This window comes from Pteronotus mesoamericanus, unplaced genomic scaffold (genome assembly GCF_021234165.1).
Source record: "Pteronotus mesoamericanus isolate MK-2021 breed Mesoamerican mustached bat unplaced genomic scaffold, CSHL_Meso_final scaffold_1186, whole genome shotgun sequence".
Lineage (NCBI taxonomy): Eukaryota > Metazoa > Chordata > Mammalia > Chiroptera > Mormoopidae > Pteronotus > Pteronotus mesoamericanus.
In genome coordinates this window covers 628777-653212 of record NW_026555302.1, presented here as the reverse complement: position 1 = coordinate 653212, position 24436 = coordinate 628777, and the positions used below count along the sequence as shown (strand labels likewise).

The window sequence follows — 24436 nt, the reverse complement described above, 5'->3', positions numbered from 1 at the left end:
ATAAAATCTTCTTAAAAATTAAATGGCATCTAACACACACAGTAAAAAGAGACATACCCCCTTAAAGTTTAAATAATCCAGGATAAATTCTATGGTCATGTGACCATTCAAAGTCAGGAATGGTCAACATTAAAGGAAAAGAGACTTGCTAAAGATAATCTAAAACAGTGGAAAATTTAAAAACTCTGATGGACTATGTCTTTAAGACAGATTATAAACATTTTCTATAGTGTTCAAGTAAATTCAGTTGAAATATCAGCTTTAGAGAATATAGGGGAAGGTGAGCAGATGGCAGAAGAAAAACTGAAGTATGACTTGGAGAAGGAAGAGAAGAACAGGAAGAAGAAGCTGTAAATAGCAGGGGTAAACTAGGATTGAAAATTTGCCACAGATAATCTCCAACATGAATAATCCACCCTGGGTAATAGAATATTGACTATAATTACATTCATCCTACTGACCTTGTTCTAAATTATTATGGATTATTACTGCACAAGTTATTTTTGTTCCACACCAGAGGTGGCTGTATTCCGCTATCAGATGACATGACCTCTAATTCAATAATGTCTGTAATGCACTGGTATCCTCAGATAAAAGCTGTCTATAATGTCTGAACAAAGGTGAATTAGTTATCCAATTCACACACGCAATTAACTCTCTTAATACCTGAGAGACCATGGAGGCCCTTCTGAATTTCCTATTAAGTACCACATATGGAGGTCTTCCCTCCATCTGTAGTTATCTTGTGCTGTACTTCATAATAAACAATATTAATAGTTTACTGCCATCAAAAATCTTCCATCAGCTATCAGAAGAGACCTCATTCTGCAAAGCAATGACTCTTTTCCTGGGAAAATGCATTAAATTCAAATGTTATGCCTATTAGTAAAGCACAATAGTTCTCTACTCTCAGTAATGTAAAAATAATAAAACCACCATTAAATACAGAAAATTTAATTTTTTCCATCATTTTTAAGAACACCTCTTAAAAGCCAAAAGGCAGTATTTATAATGTACACATATTTCTGTGTCGTATTAGGTCATTTTAAATAAAAACTATTTAAATTCAGGCATTGAAAAGAAAAAAAAAATCAAAACAGTATTTTTGCCACCTGTTCCCTCTATGCAGCTGAAATTTCATAAATAGTCTGAAGGCAGAGTAGTGTGCCCCGGCTCTGTACCCATATGTAATGCCAATGGCTGTATTTATAAAAGCCCAGATTAGAATAACTGGGTCATGGCAAATGTCAAGCAAATACCCAGGCCTTCTAAAAAGAGAGGTAATTAATTCCTCAGGATATGTTTTTTATTTTTTCATTTAACATTAATGTATCCTTTTAGTAGAGCACAAGAGAACAAAATAAAATCTGCAAAGTGAAACCTGGCTCTTAGCACACATTCACCTGAAAGCTCTCACCCTATCAGATCAGTTCTAGGAGAAAGCAAGTAGTTGGGGATATCTAAGGTTGTTGCTGTAGTTCAAATGACATCTGCTGCTCACCTGCGTTTTCATCTCCCCTCCCAACTCAAAGGAGGGAGGGAAGGCAGAGGAATAACAGGTTCTTACATGTCTTTCACATGGTTTACTTGTCCATGTAATGACAGAAGAAGGACATTCTAGAAACTAAAAAGCTAAGCAAGTGACATTCTTCTCTCCGACAACAATTTAAAGTATCAACCAACCTTCCACGTGCTGCAGCACAAGAAACACCGACTCCTCAGAAACGATGTACTTGTGCAGACACACCATGTTGGGCACACAGCGGGGGATGATGGTCTTTCTGTTCCTGCTGTATTCACTGCTTTTCCTTAGACCCTGACAGAGAACAAAAAGGTCAGTTGTACCCTCAGCTGCCTTTGGAGCCTGCTGTGCTCTGTGTTTATCAACCAAACTAATCTATCCGAGTTACTCTGGGCTTCAGAGAAACCACTCATCTGCTGCTCTATGCCCCTCAGTCCCTGGAGGCTCTGCGGATGGCATCTGGCGTGAATCCAGAGAATGGAAGATGCCACAAAGCTGCCATTAAAATCAATTATGTGGGTCAGTGTTTTTATTAGAGATGCTCTCAAACTAAGTCATCAGGATGACACACCGTTATTTCTCTATGACCTTTTCTTAAGTTGTATTTTACTTGTGTATATTTTTTAAGCAGTAGACACTGTGAGATCAATCCAAATTCCTGAGACACAAAAGGTATTCCTAGATTGAACAGGCAATTTTAAAATTCTACTCCAAAAATAGGCACCCAGCTAGCTCAGTCAGTAGAACATGAGACTCTTAAAATCCTATTCTAAAAAAGTACAAATGTTATTTTAAGTTTTCTCCAAAGGAACAGGTTTGTATAGTTCCTGGTGTCATAGCTTGGTTTAAAAATCTGGGAAAATGCGAGTGATAAAGTATACTCATAAAAAGAAATTTGTTTCAGTATATGTCAACATGACCTACTACCATGCTGATAAAATAAAAGTATCAGAATAAGGGTCCTGACCAGTGCAGTTCAGTTGGCTGGGTGTCATCTTGCAAAACACAGAGCTGCTGGTTCGATTCCTGGTCATGGCACGTGCTTGGGTTACAGGTTCTGTCCCTGGTAGGGTTGCGTACAAGAGGCAACCAACCGAAGTTTCTCTCCCTCTCTTTCTCCCGCCCTTCCCCTTTCTAATAATAAATAAAACCTTTAAGAAAAATTTTAAAGTATCAGAAAAAGAAATATAAAATTAATCTGAAATTGATTAATACTAGATGTTGTGGGAATACTTAAATAGGGATATTTTTAGAATATGTACTATCAAAGTCCATTTCAAATACAATTTCAAAATTAAAAATTGAGGGGTTTTCTTTCCTTATTCATTTAGTTACAAATTGAGTTATATAGAAAATCAAAATAGAGATCTAAAAGAGGGCAAGGAATGTAGATAACACTTTGCCAAATAATTGTAAACAAAAACTTTAAGGCAAAATTTCAGCACGTAGGCACTGTAATTATAATCATAAGCGAGATGGTATGTGGCCTCAACAAATTATACAAAAGATGTTAGAGATGTATTTAAACTGTACACTATACATTTAAACAACATGCAGTCAGTGAGTCTTCAACTTATCCAAATTATTTCCTCCATATATTCTATTACCTAAAAGTACTTTTTAAATGTATGGTATAGAGTATTTATCAACTATGATGGAAGGACAAAAAAATAAAATAAATACAGGTCACCACAAACATAAATGTACATCCAAAAAAGAACATTCAAGCACCCAAGAAAAAATATTAAATATTTTTTTCTTTCAGAGCACAATTTGAAAATAAATTTCAAGATCATTAAACATACTAATTCCACTTACTTTTAAAATGAATGTCTGTTCTGTCCTTGTGTCCATTACAAGTAAAACCTACATAGAAAACATGAGTAATAATTTATTCATAATACAATAAAACATTAACTCCTAACTTTTTAAAACTACATTTTAAGGATTTGGGGAAAAGTGCTGGAACTGACTCCACCAACGCTGTCAATTTCTGAATAGATTTCTTCTTAAGGCACCAAATCACAGGATTAAAATAATCTTATCTAAAGTAGGTTTATTATGGTTTCCTTTCTAAAAATGCCATATTCTAAAAACATTACTATGTTTCCTAGCTTTTAAAATCTACTTCTTAAAGGTAAAAGGAAAAATTATTTTAAAGATAATTGAAAAAGTAAAACATGTATGGTTAAGAAGTAAAATATATATATATATATATATATATATATATATTTTTTTTTTTTTTTTTTAATTGAGAGCTGTGCTCTCAATTTTCTCCCTATAGCCCCTAGTGTAGCCACTTGCTATAATGTGATCTCAGTAACTCAGACTCCAGTCTCAGGCATCCCTACAGTGCTACTTCTCCATCCTGGACTCATCCTAACTCCTCTTTTTCCATCAGCAAATCCTGTCAGCTCTATCTTCAAAATGTACCTTGAAGCTGAACTTGCCTCACCACTTCCACAGCTATCTCCCTGATCCAAACAAAGACGCACCTGGATTATAATAATCACCTCCCTAAAGATCTCTCTGCTTCTGTCTTTGCTGTCCTTGGTCTATATTCTTAAATAGCAGCCAGGCTGTTCTTTTTAAACCAAAGTAGATCATATCACTCATCTCATGCAGAGAAAAGGCCTATATCCAAAAAATAATTTCAGGACCCTGCGTGATCTCACACATTGCCCCTCAACCTACCAACTCCTCCACCATCTTAATGGATAGAAAGAGTAGAGAGAGAGAGGAAATTATCCTACCATATTAATATTATACTATTTTGGAGACACCATTATCAGGGGATGGCAAATTTTTCTATAAAGAGGCAGGTAGTAAATATTTTAGGCTCTGTGGGCCCATGTGGTCCCTGCTGCAGCAACTCAGCTCTGCCGCTGCAACGCAGAAGCTGCCACCACCTGAAATGGGCCGCGACAGGAACACTGACACCACCGAAACCTGCAAACACTGAAAGAGGGATGGTTCTTTCCCAACTCCAAAGAACTGGGCGTCAAGGATGAAAAAAAACTGTCAAGCTTGGGAAAATAAAAAATGGGCAGTTAAGATGGGAAACCAGTTTGAGAAGAGGATGGCAAATCCCATTTTAGACAGAATGAATTCGATGCAATAGTGACATCATCTTTGAATTCTCTTCTGAGTGCCTGACATACTTATGTAGGTCTCCATACTCATCCTTTCCTCTTTCCAAAGCCCTGTCCCCACTAAAAACAAAACAAAACCCCGTTGCTCCTCCTGTAAAACCAAATACTACTACCATCCACGGAAACCCCCAATTCAAAAAGTTCCGTGAGTCACTAGGAATTCCCTGCCCCCTCCCTTCATCACCAGCAACCAAGACAGTCAGTTCCACCCCTAACTATTTCTCGTATCCACTCTCTACTCCTTCACCTACCATGTTTAAGTGTTTACTATGTGCTAGGCTTTAACCACGTGTAATTAGTGTTAATTCTTTCAACTACCCAATGAGATCATTTTACCATTCCTATTCTAACTCTGAAGACATTATAGCTTCAGCTGTAGAAGCCATAATGGTTGATAATAATGGTATCTACCATATGTGAAAATTTCAGTGAGAGATAATCCTGTAAAAGTGCTCGGTATAGCCAGTTGCTATTATTATTGCTATCACTATTATTGCTTCTTCTCCCTAAAATGCTCCCCTAGCTGCTTACCAAACAAGTACTCATCTTTCCATATTCAGCTCAAATGTCTGTCTCTTAGTAACAGACACTTTTTCCTGTTGTTCTCACACTGTACACCATAGCAATTTCTATGATAACATTTCTAAGCCTTCAGTTTGGTTTTATGTTTACTTGTGTCTCCCAATCAGATTTCAAGCTTTTTACTGGCCTGTTGTAGGCAGAATAACGGTGGCCAAAAATGTTCACACCTTACTCTCCAGAACTCGTGAATGTCATATTATTGGCAAAAAGGACTTTGCAGGTGTAATGAAGATACAGACCATAAAACACACTATCCAGGATTCTCTGAGTGGGCGCAATCAAACCACATGAACCTTTAAAAGCAGAGAACTGACTCTGGCTAGACATGGAAAGCACGGAAATGATAAAACAGAAGAGGAAATCCAAAAGGCCCGAAGCCTGAGAGGGGTGCACGGCGGCCGGCTCTAACATAAAGGCCCACATGTTAGCATGGAGAGAGGCTTCTGGGAGCTCAAAGCAAGCATGAGAAGGAGCGGGTGTTCTAGGGGCGATGACCAGCCCTTGGCTGACAGCCAGCAAGGAAGACCCCTACAACCCACCAAAACAAAAGGAATTCAGTCAGCAACTTGAATGAGCTCAGAAGTGGATTTTCCCCCAGGACGTCCAGGAAAGGATGCGGTCCTGACAGCACCTTGATTTCAGTCCAGCGTGACCCGTGTCAGACATGTATCCCATATGACACGATACACTTAGTTGTTTTAAGCTGCTAAGTTTGTGGTCATTTGTTATGGCAGCAATGAAAACTGCAGAGGGCAGATTATTGTGTCTCCTCTGACCCATCAATCTCCCACAGTGAATGTTCAAAGTGAATAAATTCAGGTATAAAAGTTTGAAGGTACACGGCAATACGGGAATGGAGCTTAGAAAACACACTGAAACTAAAGATTTATATTTGCGCATTCTCCATAAAAATAACAGCTAAAGACATGAAAACATACCCCACTAAAATGCTTACTTTATACCAGGCACTATGCTGGGTTTTAAAGAATTAAATCATGTAATGCATTCAAGTAGTCCAACCAGGTAGGTATACTTTAACACATTTTACAAATAAGGAATCAAACATAAAACTGTTAACTTGCTTATGCTCATGAATCTAAGAAGTGGTAGAGATGAAATTTAAACTTCAGCAGTCTGGCTCCAGGGTTCTTCCTTTTTTAACTGCTAAGCTATACTATTTATGTTTAAATTTTGAAAGTTACACAAAGTTGGAATATTGAGGGTGTATAGGCAACCACCACCAAAAGTGTAGTGAGAAAAGTACAAAGAAAGGCAAAAAATTTAATTGTTCAGAAAGGAGAAAACCAGAAAATACAGTGGTTCAGATGTCACAGAAATAAAATGCTTTAAAATAAGAGTAATCACCTATGACAAACACCAAGGAGAAGCCGTGAAGGACGAGAACTGAGAAGGGATTGCTGCCTAAGGCAGTTAGGAAGTCACTGGTCACCCTTTAAAAAAAAAAACAAACAACACCACTATTTATTTATTTTTAGAGAGACAGGAAGGGAGGAAGAAAGAGAGAGAAACATGGATCGGTTGCCTCTTGTGTGCCCCCAAGTGGGGACCCAGCCCGCAACCCAGGCATGTGCCCTGACTGGGAATTGAACCAGCGACCTTTTGGTTCACAGGACGATGCCCAAACACTGAGCTACACCAGCCAGAGGCATAGGTAACATTTAATACTGTGTTATGCAGTGAACTGGTGAGTACAAAAGCCAGGCTCCTCTGAGTTAATAATGGGTGATAAGAAAATGGAGGTGACACATATAAATCATATATTAATAGAGAAATATGTCAAAAGAAGGAAAAACACTAAAATGAAAGAGTCGGTAGGATCATCAGGTTCAAAACTATTTTCAGGTAGGGTAGACCGATCCTATTTGCCTCGTAATTTCCCTTTGAGCTACATTCACCACCCATCTTGAACCTCCATGGCATGGGAACACATCCAAAGAACTTGAACCTTGACAGTTAAGTTAACCTGTCATGAGAGCAAAAGGAGGCACAGGGGCCCTGCCCTCGCTCTGCGAAAAAGTATTCAATGAACACTGGTTCCTTAGATCTCATTTGTTTTTATATCAAACTGTGATTCTTTTAAGCCACTCACCAGAATGCCAGTCCTATATTTAAATAAGATACATCTAGGAAATATAAAGGTTTCACTAGGTAAAAGATTTGGAAGCTGCCACAAAGGAACTTCTTTTTCCAACCAGAAGCCTCTGAATTGACTGAACAGATATATGTGCATAAATGAGAAGTGATTCTCTTTGCTGGTCTCACTTAGCTATGAAGCATGAAGTGGATCAGATAAAAAGGCCAAATTAAGATGGATAAACATGGCTGGGAAGTGCTGCTTTGTTTACATTTACTATCTTCTCCTACCAAGTTTGTTTGCAGCTCGACAACGTTCACATTGAGGCCATAAACACAAGAACATATGTGATTTTTTTAAAATGTGCCCTTTGACTGTCAATTTCTCCCAAACAGGTGTTGGCTAAATGATTATAAATTGGCCTCTGGATACACCTCTTCAACTGAGCCGTACAGGGCTGGTGATAATATAATTAGACCTAAAAACATCAGGCCGGTGAATGCTTTCCATCTGTTTGGCAATAATGTTTAGTTAACAATAGTCTTTAAAAGAAGCACCTTCAACTTCAGTTCTTAAAGTTATTTATAGAGCCATTCTTAACACACCAGCACTCTTGCTAACAAGAGCTTTAGCCACTTGGAAATTATTAGCCATACGGCTGTATACAAAGAGAAATGACTACATTTAACATCTGTATCTTTCCAAATTTACACGCTTCAACCTCATTTAAAGTCATTTCTTAATGAACAGTACTGTGGTGCTGCATTAATATTATAGTTGCATGCACAAAGATCATAAGGAGCCAAACATTTTTTTAATGCCAACAGTAGGCCAATCTGTAATGAAGCTGTCAGTATAAAGGACAAAATAATAGCTTCTTTAACCCTCAAACAGAATTTGTTCATTTGTAGACTAGAACACATCAATTTAAAAACTGCTCATGGGTTTGCTCACCTTTATAAAGACAAAAATCTAATTTGGTACTAATTTGATACAATTGTCTTTCCAATAAAAGGCTCCTAAAACCATCTCTTATTTCATAATAAGACATGTACTATAACTAAAACTGTCATGAAATAATTATCTTGGCTAGCATCCCTTATTGAAAGAATACAATTAATGTATTTCTCCCTTTCATTTTTCATACTTACTTATCAGCGCTATATTAGCATAAGGTCTAACAGAAGAGATTACTCTGTCTTTACCCATAATAATATCCCCTCACTGGGGGAAAAAAGCAGACAACTTCTCCCTTAAGGATTAGCCTAATCATTCTTCAGTTCCTCCAGTACACTGGGATTTGCCGACTCTCCGTTCATAACAGTGGTAGGAAAAGCTCCAACTAATTACAGGGCTGGTTCTTTCTGTTAACTAGAATAGGGAAGGCCTAATATTCAACCGGGTACCACCTTCGGTAAGACGGGAGGAGTGGGGGAGTAGATCAAAAGCATCAAATGATGATTCTTTTTTAATCATATGAAGAATCCATGGGGAGGAAAGAGATATTACCATGAAGACACCATGCTTGTAGGAAACGAGTATGGACGGCTCCCTTCATGGGAGATTTAAGTGTCACCATTCTTGAATCGTTTTAGATACTTAAGTGTTGACATTCAAAGTCTGTAAGTCTCTAAAAATAACTTCAGCTCCAACTCCTTTTAAAAGAAAGATTACCTAGGTAACCTGAGGGAATATCAATCCCTTTGGCGCTGGTACTTTGCAGGACTCCAGAACAATAAACGAAAGTTAGAAAAATGTTTAAGAAATGTCTGCAGTCATCTTGGACAAACAGCCCTTGCCCTGAATGTTGTCGCGGCGCTGTTCACGTTCACTGGCTACAGTCTGAGTGGTCTTCAATTGTGGGATCCACACGTAAATAAACATACCGGAAAAGAATGACATCGGCCTAATAAAGAAGCCAGAGAAAATATACAAGCCCAACTGAAGGACAGTTTTTCTCAACATAGTTTCAGATACACAGGATTATACTTACTTGTATTCTTTTTTAAAATAGTTCGCACTTAACCATTTCAGTAAGCTATTAACTAAACTCATCTTGGCAGTAGGACTGAAGTTGGTTACATTATTTTTTTGTAGAAATAGTTTGAACAACAAACGTTTGCTCCCCCCATAGCACATGATGATAATCAAATGTTATTGATATTTACTCAAAACTCATCTTATTTTACATGCTTATCATATTCAAAATGTGTTTCTAAAATGGTTAATTGTTCATTCCATACCTTATTCTCACAAGATTTCTCTTTTAAAAATTCAACTACCAGAAAACAAGGAATAGGTGATCTTTAATACCAAACATTCTCCCCATCGGGGTCTAACTGTCTCTTTCTTTGGCATCAGAAGGCTAACAATGTTCCCAGCAACCCAGAAGTGAAAGATGTTGAGCCTCTAGCTTTAGTGCATCAGAAGTTGCAGCGTCAAGAGCATCAGCATGAACAGACTGTGTAGAGGCTCTTCTCTCATGTTTTTGCCATGAAACCAACTGTTCTTGGTGGTCATATGCTCACAGAAGTTATTTCACTGGTGAGAACTGAAGTATAAAGAGTAAAATTCAACATGGATACTTATAACCTGTATTCTAAAGAGTCATTTACTATTCCCAAGGATCTATTTTCAGCAGAGAAAAATATAAAAGGTACCCCTAAGATTTAAGAAGGACAAAAAAAATCCTTTGGCATTGTATCAGTCTTATTTGTCCTTCCTGGAACTTTCAGTATGGCACATTATCATGAAGTGAACAAACAAGGCAAAAGGGCAATGCTTTCTGGACTGCTGGCGGCCAAAAAATCACCACCCAACTCATAACAAGATGAAATGCAGCTCTTTGAGGCAGGTTGAGTTCCATGTGACATTGATGGCACATGGTATCAATGTGCCATCAACGTCAACTTCAAAGATAGGAACAACAGACCAGATCCACAGGACTATATGGAGGTAGTGCTCAAGATCCACGTTTCTTTCCAGTTATCAAAATCCAAAATACCATAATTCAAAGTACACTTTAATGTTTATCCAAACACCTGTAACTCCTAAAAAAAAATCTATTTCTGTCTATCAAATTATCTGTCTTAACTACAGGCAAATTGGGGCAGGAACAGGGAGAAAAGAACCATATTAGGAAGAACAAGCAACACACAACTAAGTTGGTAAATAACTAATTTATCTCTAAGAAAACTAATTTCAGATTTCTTTAAATGCCCAGACATTTGCAAAGGTTTTAGTATGCTAATTTTTTAATTAAAAGATATTTCAGCAGTGAAAGCTCTTTCATATGCACTACTGATTCTTCATCAAACGTTAACTTCCCAACTTAACACCAGTATAGCCGGTGGCAGCCTGAAGGTTTACCATCTGCTGCTACCCAAAGTCACTGTGGCCACCTTCAGAACATATGCATCAAAGCCCCAAGATGAGAGACTGAAGAAATAACTGCCTCGGTCAGCACACGGGGATGACAAACCCAGAGGCAGGCATCAGGCAGGCCACCAGAAAACACAGCACATCACCGACCATCGGTCACCCCTGAGAACAGGCACCCAAGGTCACAGGGGATGCTAACGACTGAACAGAAAGAGAAGAGTAACCCTACTTCTAAAAGAATTTCATTAAGTAAATTAAGTAAAAAAAAAAGTGATTTAAAAAAAAAGAGATCTAGTCACATTTAAAATCACCTCTGATTTCATTCAAAATAAGTATGTGAGTAAAATAAAATGTAAAATTGAAGGTGTTTTAATCTGTCTATGAATAAGAACATAGTTATATATTTTTATGTAGTCATAAATAAGACACTTTGCTTGGAAAGGCTTGTTGTCTGAGTACCATCCCACCCACAATCCAAATGTTACCCAAGGAAAATGAACTTTGAGATGAGGTTTTATAAAAATTCACAAAATACCAGTTAAAAACGCTGATTTCTCGCTACTCAAAAAATGCCATCTACTGATGCTAATGATCACACTTACCACAATACCTCATATAGAAACAAAATACTGTGGTATCTTTTAAAATATTTTAAAAAGAGAGAATCTCAAGAACCTGACTCTATGCAATTACCATATTGATTAACTGGCATATAGTCATCTTAAAGAAGGGGCAAGGTCAAGACAAGGAACATGTATATAGGATTCATGGAAAAAGACAATGGGGGAGGGGACTGAATGTGGGAGGTGGGGGGTGGGTAGGGCAGGGAGGAGTAATGGGGAGAAAATGGTGAACACTGTAATTGAATAACAATAAAAAAATTTTTTTAAGAAATTCAGTAATGTGAAATTTTCTTGTCCTTCACCTTTACTTTCTGCTTTTTCTTTAGTATTTTTTAAATGCTGCTAAAAGAAAATCAGTGTAGAAAATAAGTTTTTAAAAATAGTGCAAAAAGCATCTTTTTATTCTTGATCCGAAAATGGCAACAGATGCATTAGATTGCATTAATTATAATCTAAATCCAGATTCTTAAAAGTTCTTCAAAAGTTCCACAGGGAATTAGTTATTAATTTATTTAAAATCAACACATTAATTACACATTATTAAACATTAAACCGTAAGAACTGCCAATGCATCCCATTTGTTCTCTCCTCTATTTAAACTGAAAACAAGATAACCTGGTGGAATGCAACTAGGGATGGTTTCTATAACCCAACGCAATGCTGTAGTGTGTGTGCATGCCCATGTGAACACAATTTACACCCTTTTATATTTAGTAACTTTAGTAATAATAATTATTATTATTTTTATGGATAATAGTTTGTCATTGTGATAATTAAAAAGAGTAAACGCTCCCAGAGGAACTTTATCCTCCAAGATACGTTATAAATATATTATGAATCATACAATTAGAAAGAGAAAATAAGACAATTTTGGTGGTACTAACACAGATTTGCCAATAAAAGTTACTCAAAATTCAAAGCCTCCATTGTTTCATTTCTCCAAGGGGCACTGAAACATGGTTGGCCAGGTTCATTTTCGCTGACAGACTAACATCAGGATCAGAAAAGAAAAACGATTTAAAAAATGTTTCTCTTCTTCCCATCTAGAAGTCACCACGCCAAAACTCCAGATTATTCACCATTAGGCAAATAGCTCGATCTAGCCCTGCCCTACAGCAGTGAAAAAGACACATTATCCTCCAGAAAACAGTCCAAGAAGTAATTACTTCCCAAACATGAATTTAAAATTTCTTACATCCCCATTAGCCAACGTCAATGCGCAGGGGCCATCGGTGAGCGAGCGATGTCAATGATGGCTCATACTAGGGTGTGAGGGCAATGATTTAGCGAACAATAAAGCCAACAAAAAAAATGTCTTTTATATCTGTATACCAAAAAAAAGGGTTTTACTTTGTATAATTTTCAAATCCTAGGCCTATACATCTATTGCTTCATAAAACCTGCTTCCAAAGGACATGGTGTGTCTTTGTAAGAAAACTGGATATAAATATAGCAGAAGGCAGAATATAAAAGACAGAAAAAAAATTGGGTTTAAAACAGAAATGCTGAAGAGCTAGGAAAAACATCCACTTAGCAGGCTCTTCTCAGATCCAAAGGCTTTAAAAGCTAGATCTCTACACCTTTGTCATCCTCGTTTTGATTGTCTGTTTTCTGTTTTGTGAAGCAACTTGCCCAAGGCCACAAAGAGATTATGCTAAAGAGAGGTTAAAACTCTGAAATTCTGGGTGTAGAGGACCAAATTCAGCTCATGCCACTCAATTCCATAATGAAACCATTTATACTATTTCTCTGGTTTGAAAGTTCACTTGGAATAATAACTTGACACTGTTAAATTTAGATGAAAATTAATTCAAATGTAAGTATAGTCTGTTGTATTTAGCTTAAGATCCCTTCTAATTTGCATTTGCTAGAAAAGCCTAATACTCTAGTGCTCTAGTGCTGATACTATGTCTACTCATACCCTGGTATAGTATTTTTTACTCCGCTGCTAGATGTGGTCTCTAAATGTGCTTGAATCACTTCATAGACCCTAAAAACTAACCAAAGTCCCTAAAAAGTAGCAAGGCTGTCTACATAATTTTTATATAGTGTTCAGAATTGGCACAATGTATACTCAGTTAATAAATGCTATCTTATGATAATGGAAACCGAGGCTACATCTCCAAGGCAATCAATATATATATCCAACTAAGTTGCCAATGTCAAAAGATAGCCTGATTGCAATTCAGAAGACAATGCCTCAAGGGCAAGGAAGCTATTATTTCTAAATGTTTTTAATGAGTTTTATACTTTTATGGCAGATGGAGCTGAACTTCTGGTATTGATTAAAAATGAACAGTGTTTTCAGATGACCTAGAAAATTTATTTAGTAAAAGAATACAATGTGTTCATGTTCTGAAAAATTCCACATGTGAAAAACAAAGGCACACACTCATTCTCAAACTGACAATTTCATTGACTGCAACCAAGTACCTGCCAGCAACCTACAGGTGCACTGAGAGAAGGTGACAGGGGAAAAGGAGGAATGTTCTGACGGTTTCCGGTTCAAGCTACCCTCTCGCTCTGATCCTGCAGGTGTAGTACATTTTGAGGTGCAGGCTGAGTATTTGAAATCTTAAAACCCACATATTGTCTCTTTATCGTTCCCTGTACAACTCTTCAGCAAACATTTATTGAACCCTTACTGCAAGGACAGCATTGTAGTCAGTCAGGCATTCTCAGAGAAAATAAAAATTAGGAAAATAAGATACATATGACAAGTTAACAACATATTTAAGGCAACTAAAAGTATATAAATGAAAATAATACATACTTGAATGCTCAACTTAATTCAAAGAGAGAAAAAATGAGTATGCGAGTCATGGAGGAGGTAAGCTTTCAGCTGTGTTGAAGAGTGGACTAGGGGTGGCCAGGAAGAACTGAAAAAGTTGAGAAGCTAGAACGAAGGCAGACTCTCTGAGTCTCCCTACTCATCCCCACTTCCTTTGCTGTGCTCACCCTAAGAAGTCCCCGGAGAGCCCCAGGCTGGATGCCCCAGGCTGGATGGAGCACTTGCGCATGCTGCATCATAACAGTAAGTTTATTTATATTTCCTACTCGAGTATAGACTCTGAGAGGGTAGAGATTAGGTGTGTTTTATTGACCATTAGATCTCCAGTGGCTAATACCACCCTCGACACATAGCAGAAGCTCAATACACATTTGCTGAATCAATGAATGAATGCATGAGAAAACAGAAGTGGAAAAGACATGTAGAGTAATGGGGAGGAGGCAGGCCAATTAGAATAAATGATTTCAACATATATATATTGTGTATCTGCTATTTGCAAGTCACTATGCTAGTGCCAAGAGTCTAAAATTAAATGTTATAGTCACTAAGCTGATGTTTCATATGTTATAGAGACTTACTCTCCAAAGGCATATATCTTGAGCACAGGATTTATATTATCTTTTCTGCATAACAGATGTTTATAAATACTGTACTAAAATACATAAAAATGTACATTTTTTTTAAAAAAAGGAAGAAGAAAAATGCTTGACCACTTGAGGCATGTGAAGGCTTATTGTAGGAGGCACAGAAATAATGTCAAAAAACTACCATACAAATACAAAATAATACTGAAAGTAAACTGTAATTTAAAAAAAAAGTTACACTACCACACAATATGAATAAATGCAAAGGATATTTAAATCAGACAGCAAAGGAGCCTTCCAAGAGAAGACAATAATTAAGAACGAGAAGGAATTAAGTGAGAAAGAAAAGGAAAAGCCACTCCAGGTAGAGGAGCACATCATGTGTGAAACATGATGCCTTGTATTCCTCATAGGTTCAACAGGGCTGTAACCAAGACCTACGGTGGTCTGGGAAAAGAGGAGGAGGAAAAAAGTTGAGAATCAACAGAGAAAGCAGGGGCCAGATCACAAAGATCTCTGTAGGCTTAGCTAAGGAGTTTGAATGTTATCCTAAAAACTATGTGACGGTATTAAAGGACTTTAATTTAAGCAAAAGGGTTCTTAGTTTTAGAAAGATCATCTTTAGTTAATTTTTATAAATCACCCTGGCAGCAGTGTTGACAAGGCACTGGAAGAACAATCAGACTAGAGGCAAATAACAGTACATCTTAAAAAGGGAAGAAGAATATAGTGTACACAACTCCACTCCAGGAAGACAATCCAATTAAAAAATGGGCAAAGGACCTGAACAGACACTTCTCCAAGAAGGACATACAGAGGACCCAGAGACATATGAAAGGATGCTCAGCATCACTAGCCATCAGAGAGATTCATATTAAAACCACAATGAGATACCTTTTCACACTGGTCAGAAAGGCCATCATAAACAAATCAATAAAAAATAAGTAGTGGCGAGGCTGTGGAGAAAAGGGAACCCTAGTGCACTGTTGGTGGGAACGCAGACTGGTGCAGCCACTGTGGAAAACAGTGTGGAATTTCCTCAGAAAGCTAAAAATGGAACTGCGTTTTGACCCAGCAATTCCATTGCTGGGATTATACCCTAAGAATCCTGAAACACCAATTCAAAAGAACCTATGCACCCCAATGTTCATAGCAGCACAATTTACAATAGCTAAGTGCTGGAAGCAACCTAAGTGCTCAACAGTAAATGAGTGGATCAGAAAACTATGGTACATTTACGCAATGGAATACTACGCAGCAGAAAGAAAGAGCGAGCTACTACTCTTCGCAACAGCATGGATGGAACTGGAGAACATTATATTAAGTGAAATAAGCCAGACTGTGAAAGACAAATACTATATGATCTCACCTATAAGTGGAACCTTATCAACAAAAACAAACAAGCAAAATATAACCAGAGACATTGAAATAAAAAACAAACCGACAGTAACCAGAGGGGGGACTAACGAGGAAAAAAAGGGGAAGGGTCAAGTCAGGGAACTTGTATAAAGGACCCATGGACAAAGCCAAAGTGGGGAAGGACTGAGGGTGGGAGGTAGGGATGGGTGGATGGGGCAGGGGAAAGTGTTGGTGGGAAAATAGAGACAATTGTACTATAGTGTACATCTTTAAACTTAGAAATAGTTTGGGATGCCTAAATCTTAATTTGAAACACAGCTGAAGGAAACTGTGTAACTAGCAGTACCCAGAGGGTACTGGGTCAACCTGAAGTAATTATTCTAGCTATAATAATTCACCTACAGCAGGGGTCCTCAACCTCTGGGCCCAGGCCAGCACAGTTCTAGCCCTGTTAGGAGCCGGGCCGCACAGCAGCAGGTGAGCTTGATTGTAATGCGTTTGAATCATCCCAAAACCACCCTCCTCCCCATCCTGGTATATGGAAAAATTGTCTTCCACAAAACCAGTCCCTGGCGCCGAAAAGGTTGGGGACCACTGACCTATATAACTCTTTGCACTATTTGACTGAAAAAAATGTAACAACTTGAAAAAGGTCAACAAAGACATGTCCATCAAAATTATGGATGCCTTGAAACTGAGGGGGCTACACAAAGTGTCAAATTTTCTTAAACACAGATGTTTCTTAAACACATTGTTAAACAGAGATCATTAGCCCCTGTAGAAAAGCCACTGAATAACAGTTAACAAATTTTAAAAGATGTAGAATGACTAACAAACAAGAGATGTGAAAAGATGGCAAAATTTTAGTAGACAGAAAACAGATGCCAAATGTCTAAAGGTGGAAAAACCAACAAAAAGGGAGCCAATTCTTCCTGCAGAGCTCCCGGAATGAGAGGCACCAGGCGTCTCCTGAAACCAGGAGGACTGGGGGAAAGTCTGTGCGTTCCCACCGCTGCACAGCCAGTCAGAGCTGCCTGCTCCTCCCCAGGGCAAGACTAGACGTTCGTTCTGTAAAGACGTGAAGTCAGACTCCGGACAGCTGAAGGTGGGACTGAGGCGTGGGACTGAAAACAGGAGCGTTACGTGAAAACCTGCACCCCAGACTGGTGAGGACATTAGTCCCCCTGCTACCTGTGAGCTCCCAGAATGCTGCTGCTACTAGATCCCTAAATCTAGTAGGAGACTGTTAAGGTTCTTTTCAGCGCAGTTGTTTTTCCCAGCACTTAAAAAATGGTGTGCCGTCCCTATGGCATTGATGGCTTCCGATGAGAAATCCAGTCATTCAAATTGTTTTTCCTTTGTAGGTCAGGTGTTCCTTCCCTTGTGCAGCTTTCAAATTGTCTTGTGTTCACTTATGAGAAGTTTGACTATGATGCGCCTTGCCATGGATTTGTGTTTTACCCTGTTTGGGATTTACTCCTTGAATCTGTAAGGATTATATCTCTCCATTATTTCTTCAAATAATTTTTAGCTCCATCTCTTCCTCCTCTTCATCTGCAACCCCTATGGCATGAATGTCAGAACTTTTGATTTTAGGCTCATAGATTCCTGAGTCTCTGTTCATTCTTTCCCTAGTCCCTTTCTCTCCATTCAGATTGGGGAGTTTATAACGTTCTACAGTCAAATGGCACTATTTTCTCTGTCCTATCCATTCTGCTGTTGAGTTGAGGTTTTTGTTTTTTTTTTCTCTTACTGATTTTTTGGTTCTAAAATCTCCCCTTGGTTTTTCTTTATAGCTTCTGTTTCTTTGCTGAGACTTTCTATTTTTTTGTTTGTTTTGTGTATGTCTGCACTTGCTCACTGAAGCACTGTTATGATGGCTGTTTTAAAATCCTTGTGGGATAACTAACACCTCGGTCAACTCAGTATTGGGATCAGTGAATTGTCTTTTCTTAATGAGTTTCTATACAAACCTGGACATTTTGGTTATAGTATGAGACTCTGAATCTTATTTAAATTTTTTATTTTTTTTAAAGATTTTACTTTTTTATTTTAAGAGAGGGGGGAAGGGAGGGAGAAAGAAAGGGAAACATCAGTGTGTGGTTGCCTCTCATGTGCCCCCTACTGGGGACCTGGCCTGCAACCCAGGTATGTGCCCTGACTGTGAATAGAACCGGTGACCCTTTGGTTCACAGACTGGCTCTCAATCCACTGAGCCACACCAGCCAGTGTGATCTTATTTAAATTTTTTATTTTAAGCAGTTTTCCCCTGACAGCATTCTCGTGGGGGGATGAGATGACTGGTTTGTTACTCCCCAGCAGAGAGGGAACTTCCGGTTCCCAGTTCTGCCTTCACTGATACGTGGGGGAGGAAAACGGGACTCTTGGTTACTGCTGGGTGGGGGTAGGAGTTCATGCCTCTAATGATACCACCCTGGCTGGTATCATTGGAAAAGACAAAGGTGCCTCATTAATGCTCCACAGGTGGCCTCTACTGACATCAGGTACAGGTGGCCGCATTGCCACAGGGCAGTCAGTCGTCAAACCCGAAATCTCTACCAGGCCCCTCTGACACTTCCCCAGTGGGGAAAGGAAGGGGAGCCTCCTCACCACCAAGAGGGCTAACAGCCCAGGCTCCCCAAAGCACCATCCCAACAGGGGGAGGCAGAGCCTTGTTACAGCCTTGCAAGGATAAAAGTTTAGGTGTCTCGCATGGCTTTTACTAGTGGTGGTCAGGTAGGGCCGACATTTTTCTCTGCTGTTTGGATAGAGTAGAGTGGTTATTGTCTAAAAGTCTTCTGTCTGGTTAAGCTGCTCCTTCCTTAGTCCTCTGGCTAGAAAGAGCAGGCTTTTGTTTGGTTTGTTTTTGTTTGTGTCTGTTGGCTTTTCCAAGCTGTCCATTTCCCCAGGACCCAGCCTGGAATATGTAAGGCAAAAGAAAATGCAGCGGTTCATCACCATGCAGGCCAGTGGGTCCCACAGTCACCAGCCAGTTTTCCTTCTACTCATCACTTTTCAGAGACTTTTTATGTTTGTTTTCTATCTAATGTCCAGAGTTTTAGTTGTACTTTGCAGAAAAATTAGAAAAAAGAACTCTATTTTTCCAAAAGCAAAAGTCACCACCTTTAATTTAATATCATTAAAGACACCAGGTAATTTCCTGTTGGACTACCACATTTTCTCCTAATAACAGAGTTTAGTGGCTATGCCTATGCAATAGATTGAAATTGCCATGATCTGAAGAGGGAGGGCTGATGTGTGGTCTCCTCCTATATGAAATGCTGAACAGAAACATGTCCGCCATACTGCTTAGGTAAAGGACAAATTCCCATTGATCCAGTTCAACTCGATGTTCCCCTCCCTGAGCAGAGATCCAAATACTGATGCTTCTGCTTTCCCAACGAGGGCAGTTTTTCCATGTGTCACCTAGAGGATACTTCTTAGAAGCCTTAAAAAAAAGTGCCAATCTCTTGGCATGTACTCAATCTGAACAGTCTCCACAAATTTTCTCAATCACATTATAGATACAGAATAGAAACTCTTACACTTTTTCCACTGGTGAGTCAAACTAAGAATTCTGCCTGGCAAGCATCAAATAAAGTTGGAAGGCTACCCTGATAACAAAATGCCAAGGCACTTGAATACTGACAGGCTTACAAAATATGTGGCATTCTCTTTTAATTTTTATTTATTCATTTGACAGAGAGGGAGGGAGGAAGAGAGAGGGAGATAGGGAGGAGGGAGAGGGGGAGAGGAGGAGAGGGAAAGAGAGAAACATCAATTTGTTGTTCCACTTACTGATGCATTCATTGGTTGATTCTTGCCTGTGGGAAGACAGGGAAATGACCCCGCAACCATGCATGATCAGGATGGTGCTCCAACCAACTGAGCTACCCTGCCAGAGCTTGTGGCATTTCTTACAACAATGACTTATAACATCCCACTGAAGTTGTTTTTCAAGGAGTGGCAAGGAATTTGGGCACTCCAGCACTCCGCCTTCACCGGTTAATCCTGTGAACGCTACACACGCCCCCACGTGCTGGATGACTCTCTGGCTACACACAAACCAGATGAATTAACTGAACAAGCGGATCACATCTTGGCATTACTACTCTGTTGTTCAAGTCAGTGTTCTTCCTAGCCTTTAAAAAAACCCAAAAAACTCTTTTCTAAAAGGAGTGCAAAAATAGCAGAGTCCCAAATACTCTTACCAGTTTCTCTTAATGGTGGCATCTTACACAGCTACAGCACAATATAAAAACCAGGAAACTGACAATTAGTACATTGCTGTTTACTAGGCTACAGACTCCTTTATCCTTTTAGGAAAGTCACACAATAGTGAACTTTCTCAGAAACTCTCCTGGCACTTGGACATCCTATCGCCAGTCAAACTACAATACCAACCCAGACTTATAACTCAACTGAAAATTACCTATATATAAACAACCCTTAACAACACAAACATCTACATACCCCCTATATGCATAGCTGTCACACACAAACACAAAAGCCTGCACCCACACATGAACAAACTTAGATAAAAACAATAGCAATCCATCCTTCTCATCCAAGTATGATCTTTCCACTAATTTCAACTTTGTCCTGCTGTTACTACATGAAGATTATGTATAAATGAATCTGAGGGCTAAAAGAAATCTTTAAAAGTTATATGGGGTAAAAATCCACTCAGTGCTTGAATTCCTTCTACAGTATCCCCACCAATGATCCCTTAGCCTTTGCTTGAATATCTCTAATGACACAAAACAAGATGTGAAGAAATCCAGTTTGCCTTTGGTCAACCTAATTCTCAAAAGGTATCTCTAATCATTAACCAAAATTTTGACAACTTCTAGTCATTTCGTTCTAATTGAGTCCTATAAGGATATTAACAAACAAGTCTCATTCCTTACTACCTTTCCCCTGGGAAAACCAGACATCCTGCTTTGTCCAAGATGTTGTGCTGGCATAATTAATATTCCCTTTCACCCTCAAGATTTGAACAAAACATTATATAGTCCCTCTATACTGGATAGCCCTCAAAAATAGAAGCATCATACTTTTTAAAAAAAGATTTTATATTATTTAGAGAGAGAGGAAGAGAGGGAGAAAGGGAGGGAAACATCAACGAGAAAGACAAACATCAACTGGTTGCCTCTCTTTCGCACCCAGGGAACAAGACCGCTGACCCATGCTTGACTGAGTCAGGAAACAAACCCGCAACGTAGGCATGTGCCCTGATTGGGAATTGAGCCAACGACCTTTCATTTTGGGGGGATAACGTCCAACCCACTGAGTCACACCAATCAGGGCCACCACATGTGTTTTTATCAGGCTCACCATCACTTGGTTTTCAGTTGTTCTGTATATGATATGACTTGGAGGGCCTTCACTAGCCTTATCATTCTTGATTCTGGATGCACACCAGTTTATTTATAATTCAAGAGCCCTAATGCTTAAATTCCTTGTTGAATATATATGTTAATGAAGGGTTTTCTAATTTCAATTAAAGCACAAATAGTCATTTATTTGCCTTTGAATACTACACCAAGTCACAGGTATGGAATTACTGTCCATCTGGGTAAAGTGTCTTGAACAGTAGTGCTAGGTAGCAACCTCACATTAAACCAGCAGGTGTCACTCTACAAATAATACAGTATTTAAAGTTTCAATTTATTCATTAAGTAATTATTGAGTGACCATTATGTGCCAGGCATGATTCTAGGTGCTGAGAATATAAAGATGAACAAGAAACACACAACCTTATTCTCAGGAGCTTATGGTCTAGATATTAATGAACAAATCTGCTTTATCTATTTTCTATATCAAAGCTTATAAAACCTCCTGGCCAGTTAGAGTGTCGCCCCAATACGCCAAAGCACATCCCAAGGTCAAGGCGCATACAAGACTTAACCAATGAATGCATAAACAAGCGGAAAAACAAATCGATGTTTTTCTCTTTCTCTAATCGGTTTTTTAAAACCCTATCCTATCCTAGAGGAATTATATTTTCCTAATAAACACTCAAAATAACTCATAAAGAACAAATACTACTGTAATGAAACAGGATCAGAGAAACCGTGTTCTGTACAGGCTAGATTAACATAGTTTGTGTATTTCTAGCCATTTGAATTTATTCAACACTTCTCTTCCAAACTTCAAGTTTGTAAAACCCAAATTTTAGGTATTCCTCAGTACAGGGGATAGGAATTTATCTTTAAGAAAAATGCAAATTTTTAATAATCTACCTATTCATGTTCTTGCAAAATAGAGACTATGTTACAAAATTTAAAAGATTATTTGCAAAGCTTAATTCCCATACCTATTTGCTTATCTCTACTTAGAAAAGTTAAATGTCACCTACTAAACACCAAACGCATTTCCCAGGTTAACAGAGAAAAGCCAGTAACGAATTACTCCTCAGCAAAAACTTTAGGAATTTCTCCACTGTCAAAAGTCCTTAAATGAATGAATCAGGACTTCAAGGTGACTCACTCATAATTAGAGAATAGCAATGAAAGGACACACTTTGTCAAAATAAACAGATCCAAGAGAAGGAGCAAACACTGTACATCAAAAAAGTTTATTTGGCCTGCACAGAAATCCAAGACCCTAGGACCTACTCAATTTCTATTTTGCTTGTCAGTATTCTCAACCTAAATGTTCTCCAAAGTGGAAAAGCTAGAGAAAACATGGTTAAGGCATTATTTCAGGCTCCAAAGTCCTACTGCTTAGAATGCTTTAAGTTTAAAATTCAGTCATATAAATTTACTGGAGAAAAAAAGTGATGCTTTTAAGAATTTAATGACACTGAGAGCTGTAAGTGATATCCAACCTAATGTTCCTTCTGATGTACCTCAAACTTTGAATTACTATCTAAATGACCTGAGATACACTTCGTATTGTTTAATTTTAGCATGGACTCACATGCACACTTTAGAATACAAAAAGTACTCAGTGAACATTAAGTTACAAATGACCACTAAGGTGCTTCATAGAAGATGGTTAATGTAAAAAAGATCTAAAATGATTTATACCGTAACTTAATACGAAAAAGTTAAAAAAAAAGGTTGATCAAATATATTTCAAACACAGTTTATTGTATATGGTTTTTAAATTATATAAATTTAAATTGTGTAAATATTGTATATGGTTGTAAACTCTCTAAGAGGCCCAGTGCTGTTCATTTTTGGCATATCCGAGATATCACCAAATTGTGGGGAACTCAATGGCAGATATCTCTGTTATTTTAGATCTTTTATTCCAAATATAAAAGTGTGTGTATGTGTTTGTGGAGGGGAGTTAAGTGTATTTTTAGAAAGTGTAGCTTTTGTCCTGGCCGGTGTGGCTCAGTTGGAGTGTCATCCCAGATCGTAGGTTCGATCCCTGGTCAGGGTACATGCCTAGGTTGTGGGTTTGCTCCCAGGTCAGGGCACATGGGAGAGACAACTGATCAATGTTGCTATCTCACATTGATGTTTCTCTCCCTCTCTCTCTCCCTCCCTTCCCCTCGCTCTAAAATCAATAAGCATGTCCTCAAATGGGGATTTAGAAAAAAGGAACAGAAGGGAGGGAGGGAAGAAGAGCACAGCTTTTGAAGTCACAAAGATCTAGGTTTGAAGTCCCCACCCTCCCCTAAACTAGCTTTGTGATCTTCAGGCAAATTACTTAACCTGTTTTAAACATCACTTTCCCACCGAGATGCAAATAACAGAGCTGTGAGACTTAAATAAATTATTTTATATAAAATGCCTAATACATGGTCTGACGCATAGTAGGTACTCAATAAATAGTAGTTAAGAGAATGCCATTTTTTCTTTGTGACTATTACACTGACAATTCCAATGAATGCTGAGCAACTACTGACTCCCAAGTTTTTGTAACCAACAGCAAGTGTATCTTTCCCCTGCTATAACAGGTTAAAAAACCCAACCCCTGCACTACTGAATGCCAACAAACATGCACCTTCTCCTTTACCTCCAATATATTTTGCATGACCTTACATGAATTGCTTAGATAAAAGCTTTTTCTCTTCTGCTTTTGTTATTTTAAAGTGCAGATGCATTTGAGTCATTTTCTCCTTTTGTTTCATATCCTTAAGATCCAAAGCTTCAAAGACATAATGTCAGCATGAGGTCGATTTATGACTGAACTCTTGAAGAGGCACTGAAGAATTACCTTGTCAATCACCCCAAGGACTCTGAAGGCCTTCAGCTCCTCGGCAGGGCTCCTTAGGTTCCAAGGGGGCCTTGAACTTAGTGATCCTGGAGGCTAATGAAAGATATCAAAGATTACACATCAATCAGGGAGGTACTTGAAGGAAGACTGCCTGCTGAAGCAAATGCCAGGC

At 38.4% G+C, this 24436-nt stretch overlaps 1 protein-coding gene and 1 non-coding gene across 5 annotated transcripts in view; one reads left to right on the top strand and one right to left on the bottom strand.

Moving 5' to 3' along the window:
- The window catches only part of RPS6KC1 (ribosomal protein S6 kinase C1), a 149902-nt gene that overhangs the window by 38927 nt on the left and 86539 nt on the right, over positions 1-24436 (bottom strand). For 3 of the 4 annotated variants that reach the window (XM_054587630.1, XM_054587629.1, XM_054587627.1), the window contains 3 exons: positions 24265-24357; positions 3341-3388; positions 1684-1816 (listed from right to left, as the gene is read on the bottom strand). In XM_054587630.1, coding sequence (XP_054443605.1) covers positions 1684-1816; positions 3341-3388; positions 24265-24357 — 274 coding nt within the window. The remainder of the gene's footprint in view (positions 1-1683; positions 1817-3340; positions 3389-24264; positions 24358-24436) is intronic. The other variant, XM_054587628.1, reaches the window with a different exon arrangement.
- On the top strand, positions 19246-19384 carry LOC129082117 (small nucleolar RNA SNORA29). The gene has a single exon (XR_008530379.1). It is a non-coding gene; the product is annotated as a small nucleolar RNA SNORA29 (small nucleolar RNA).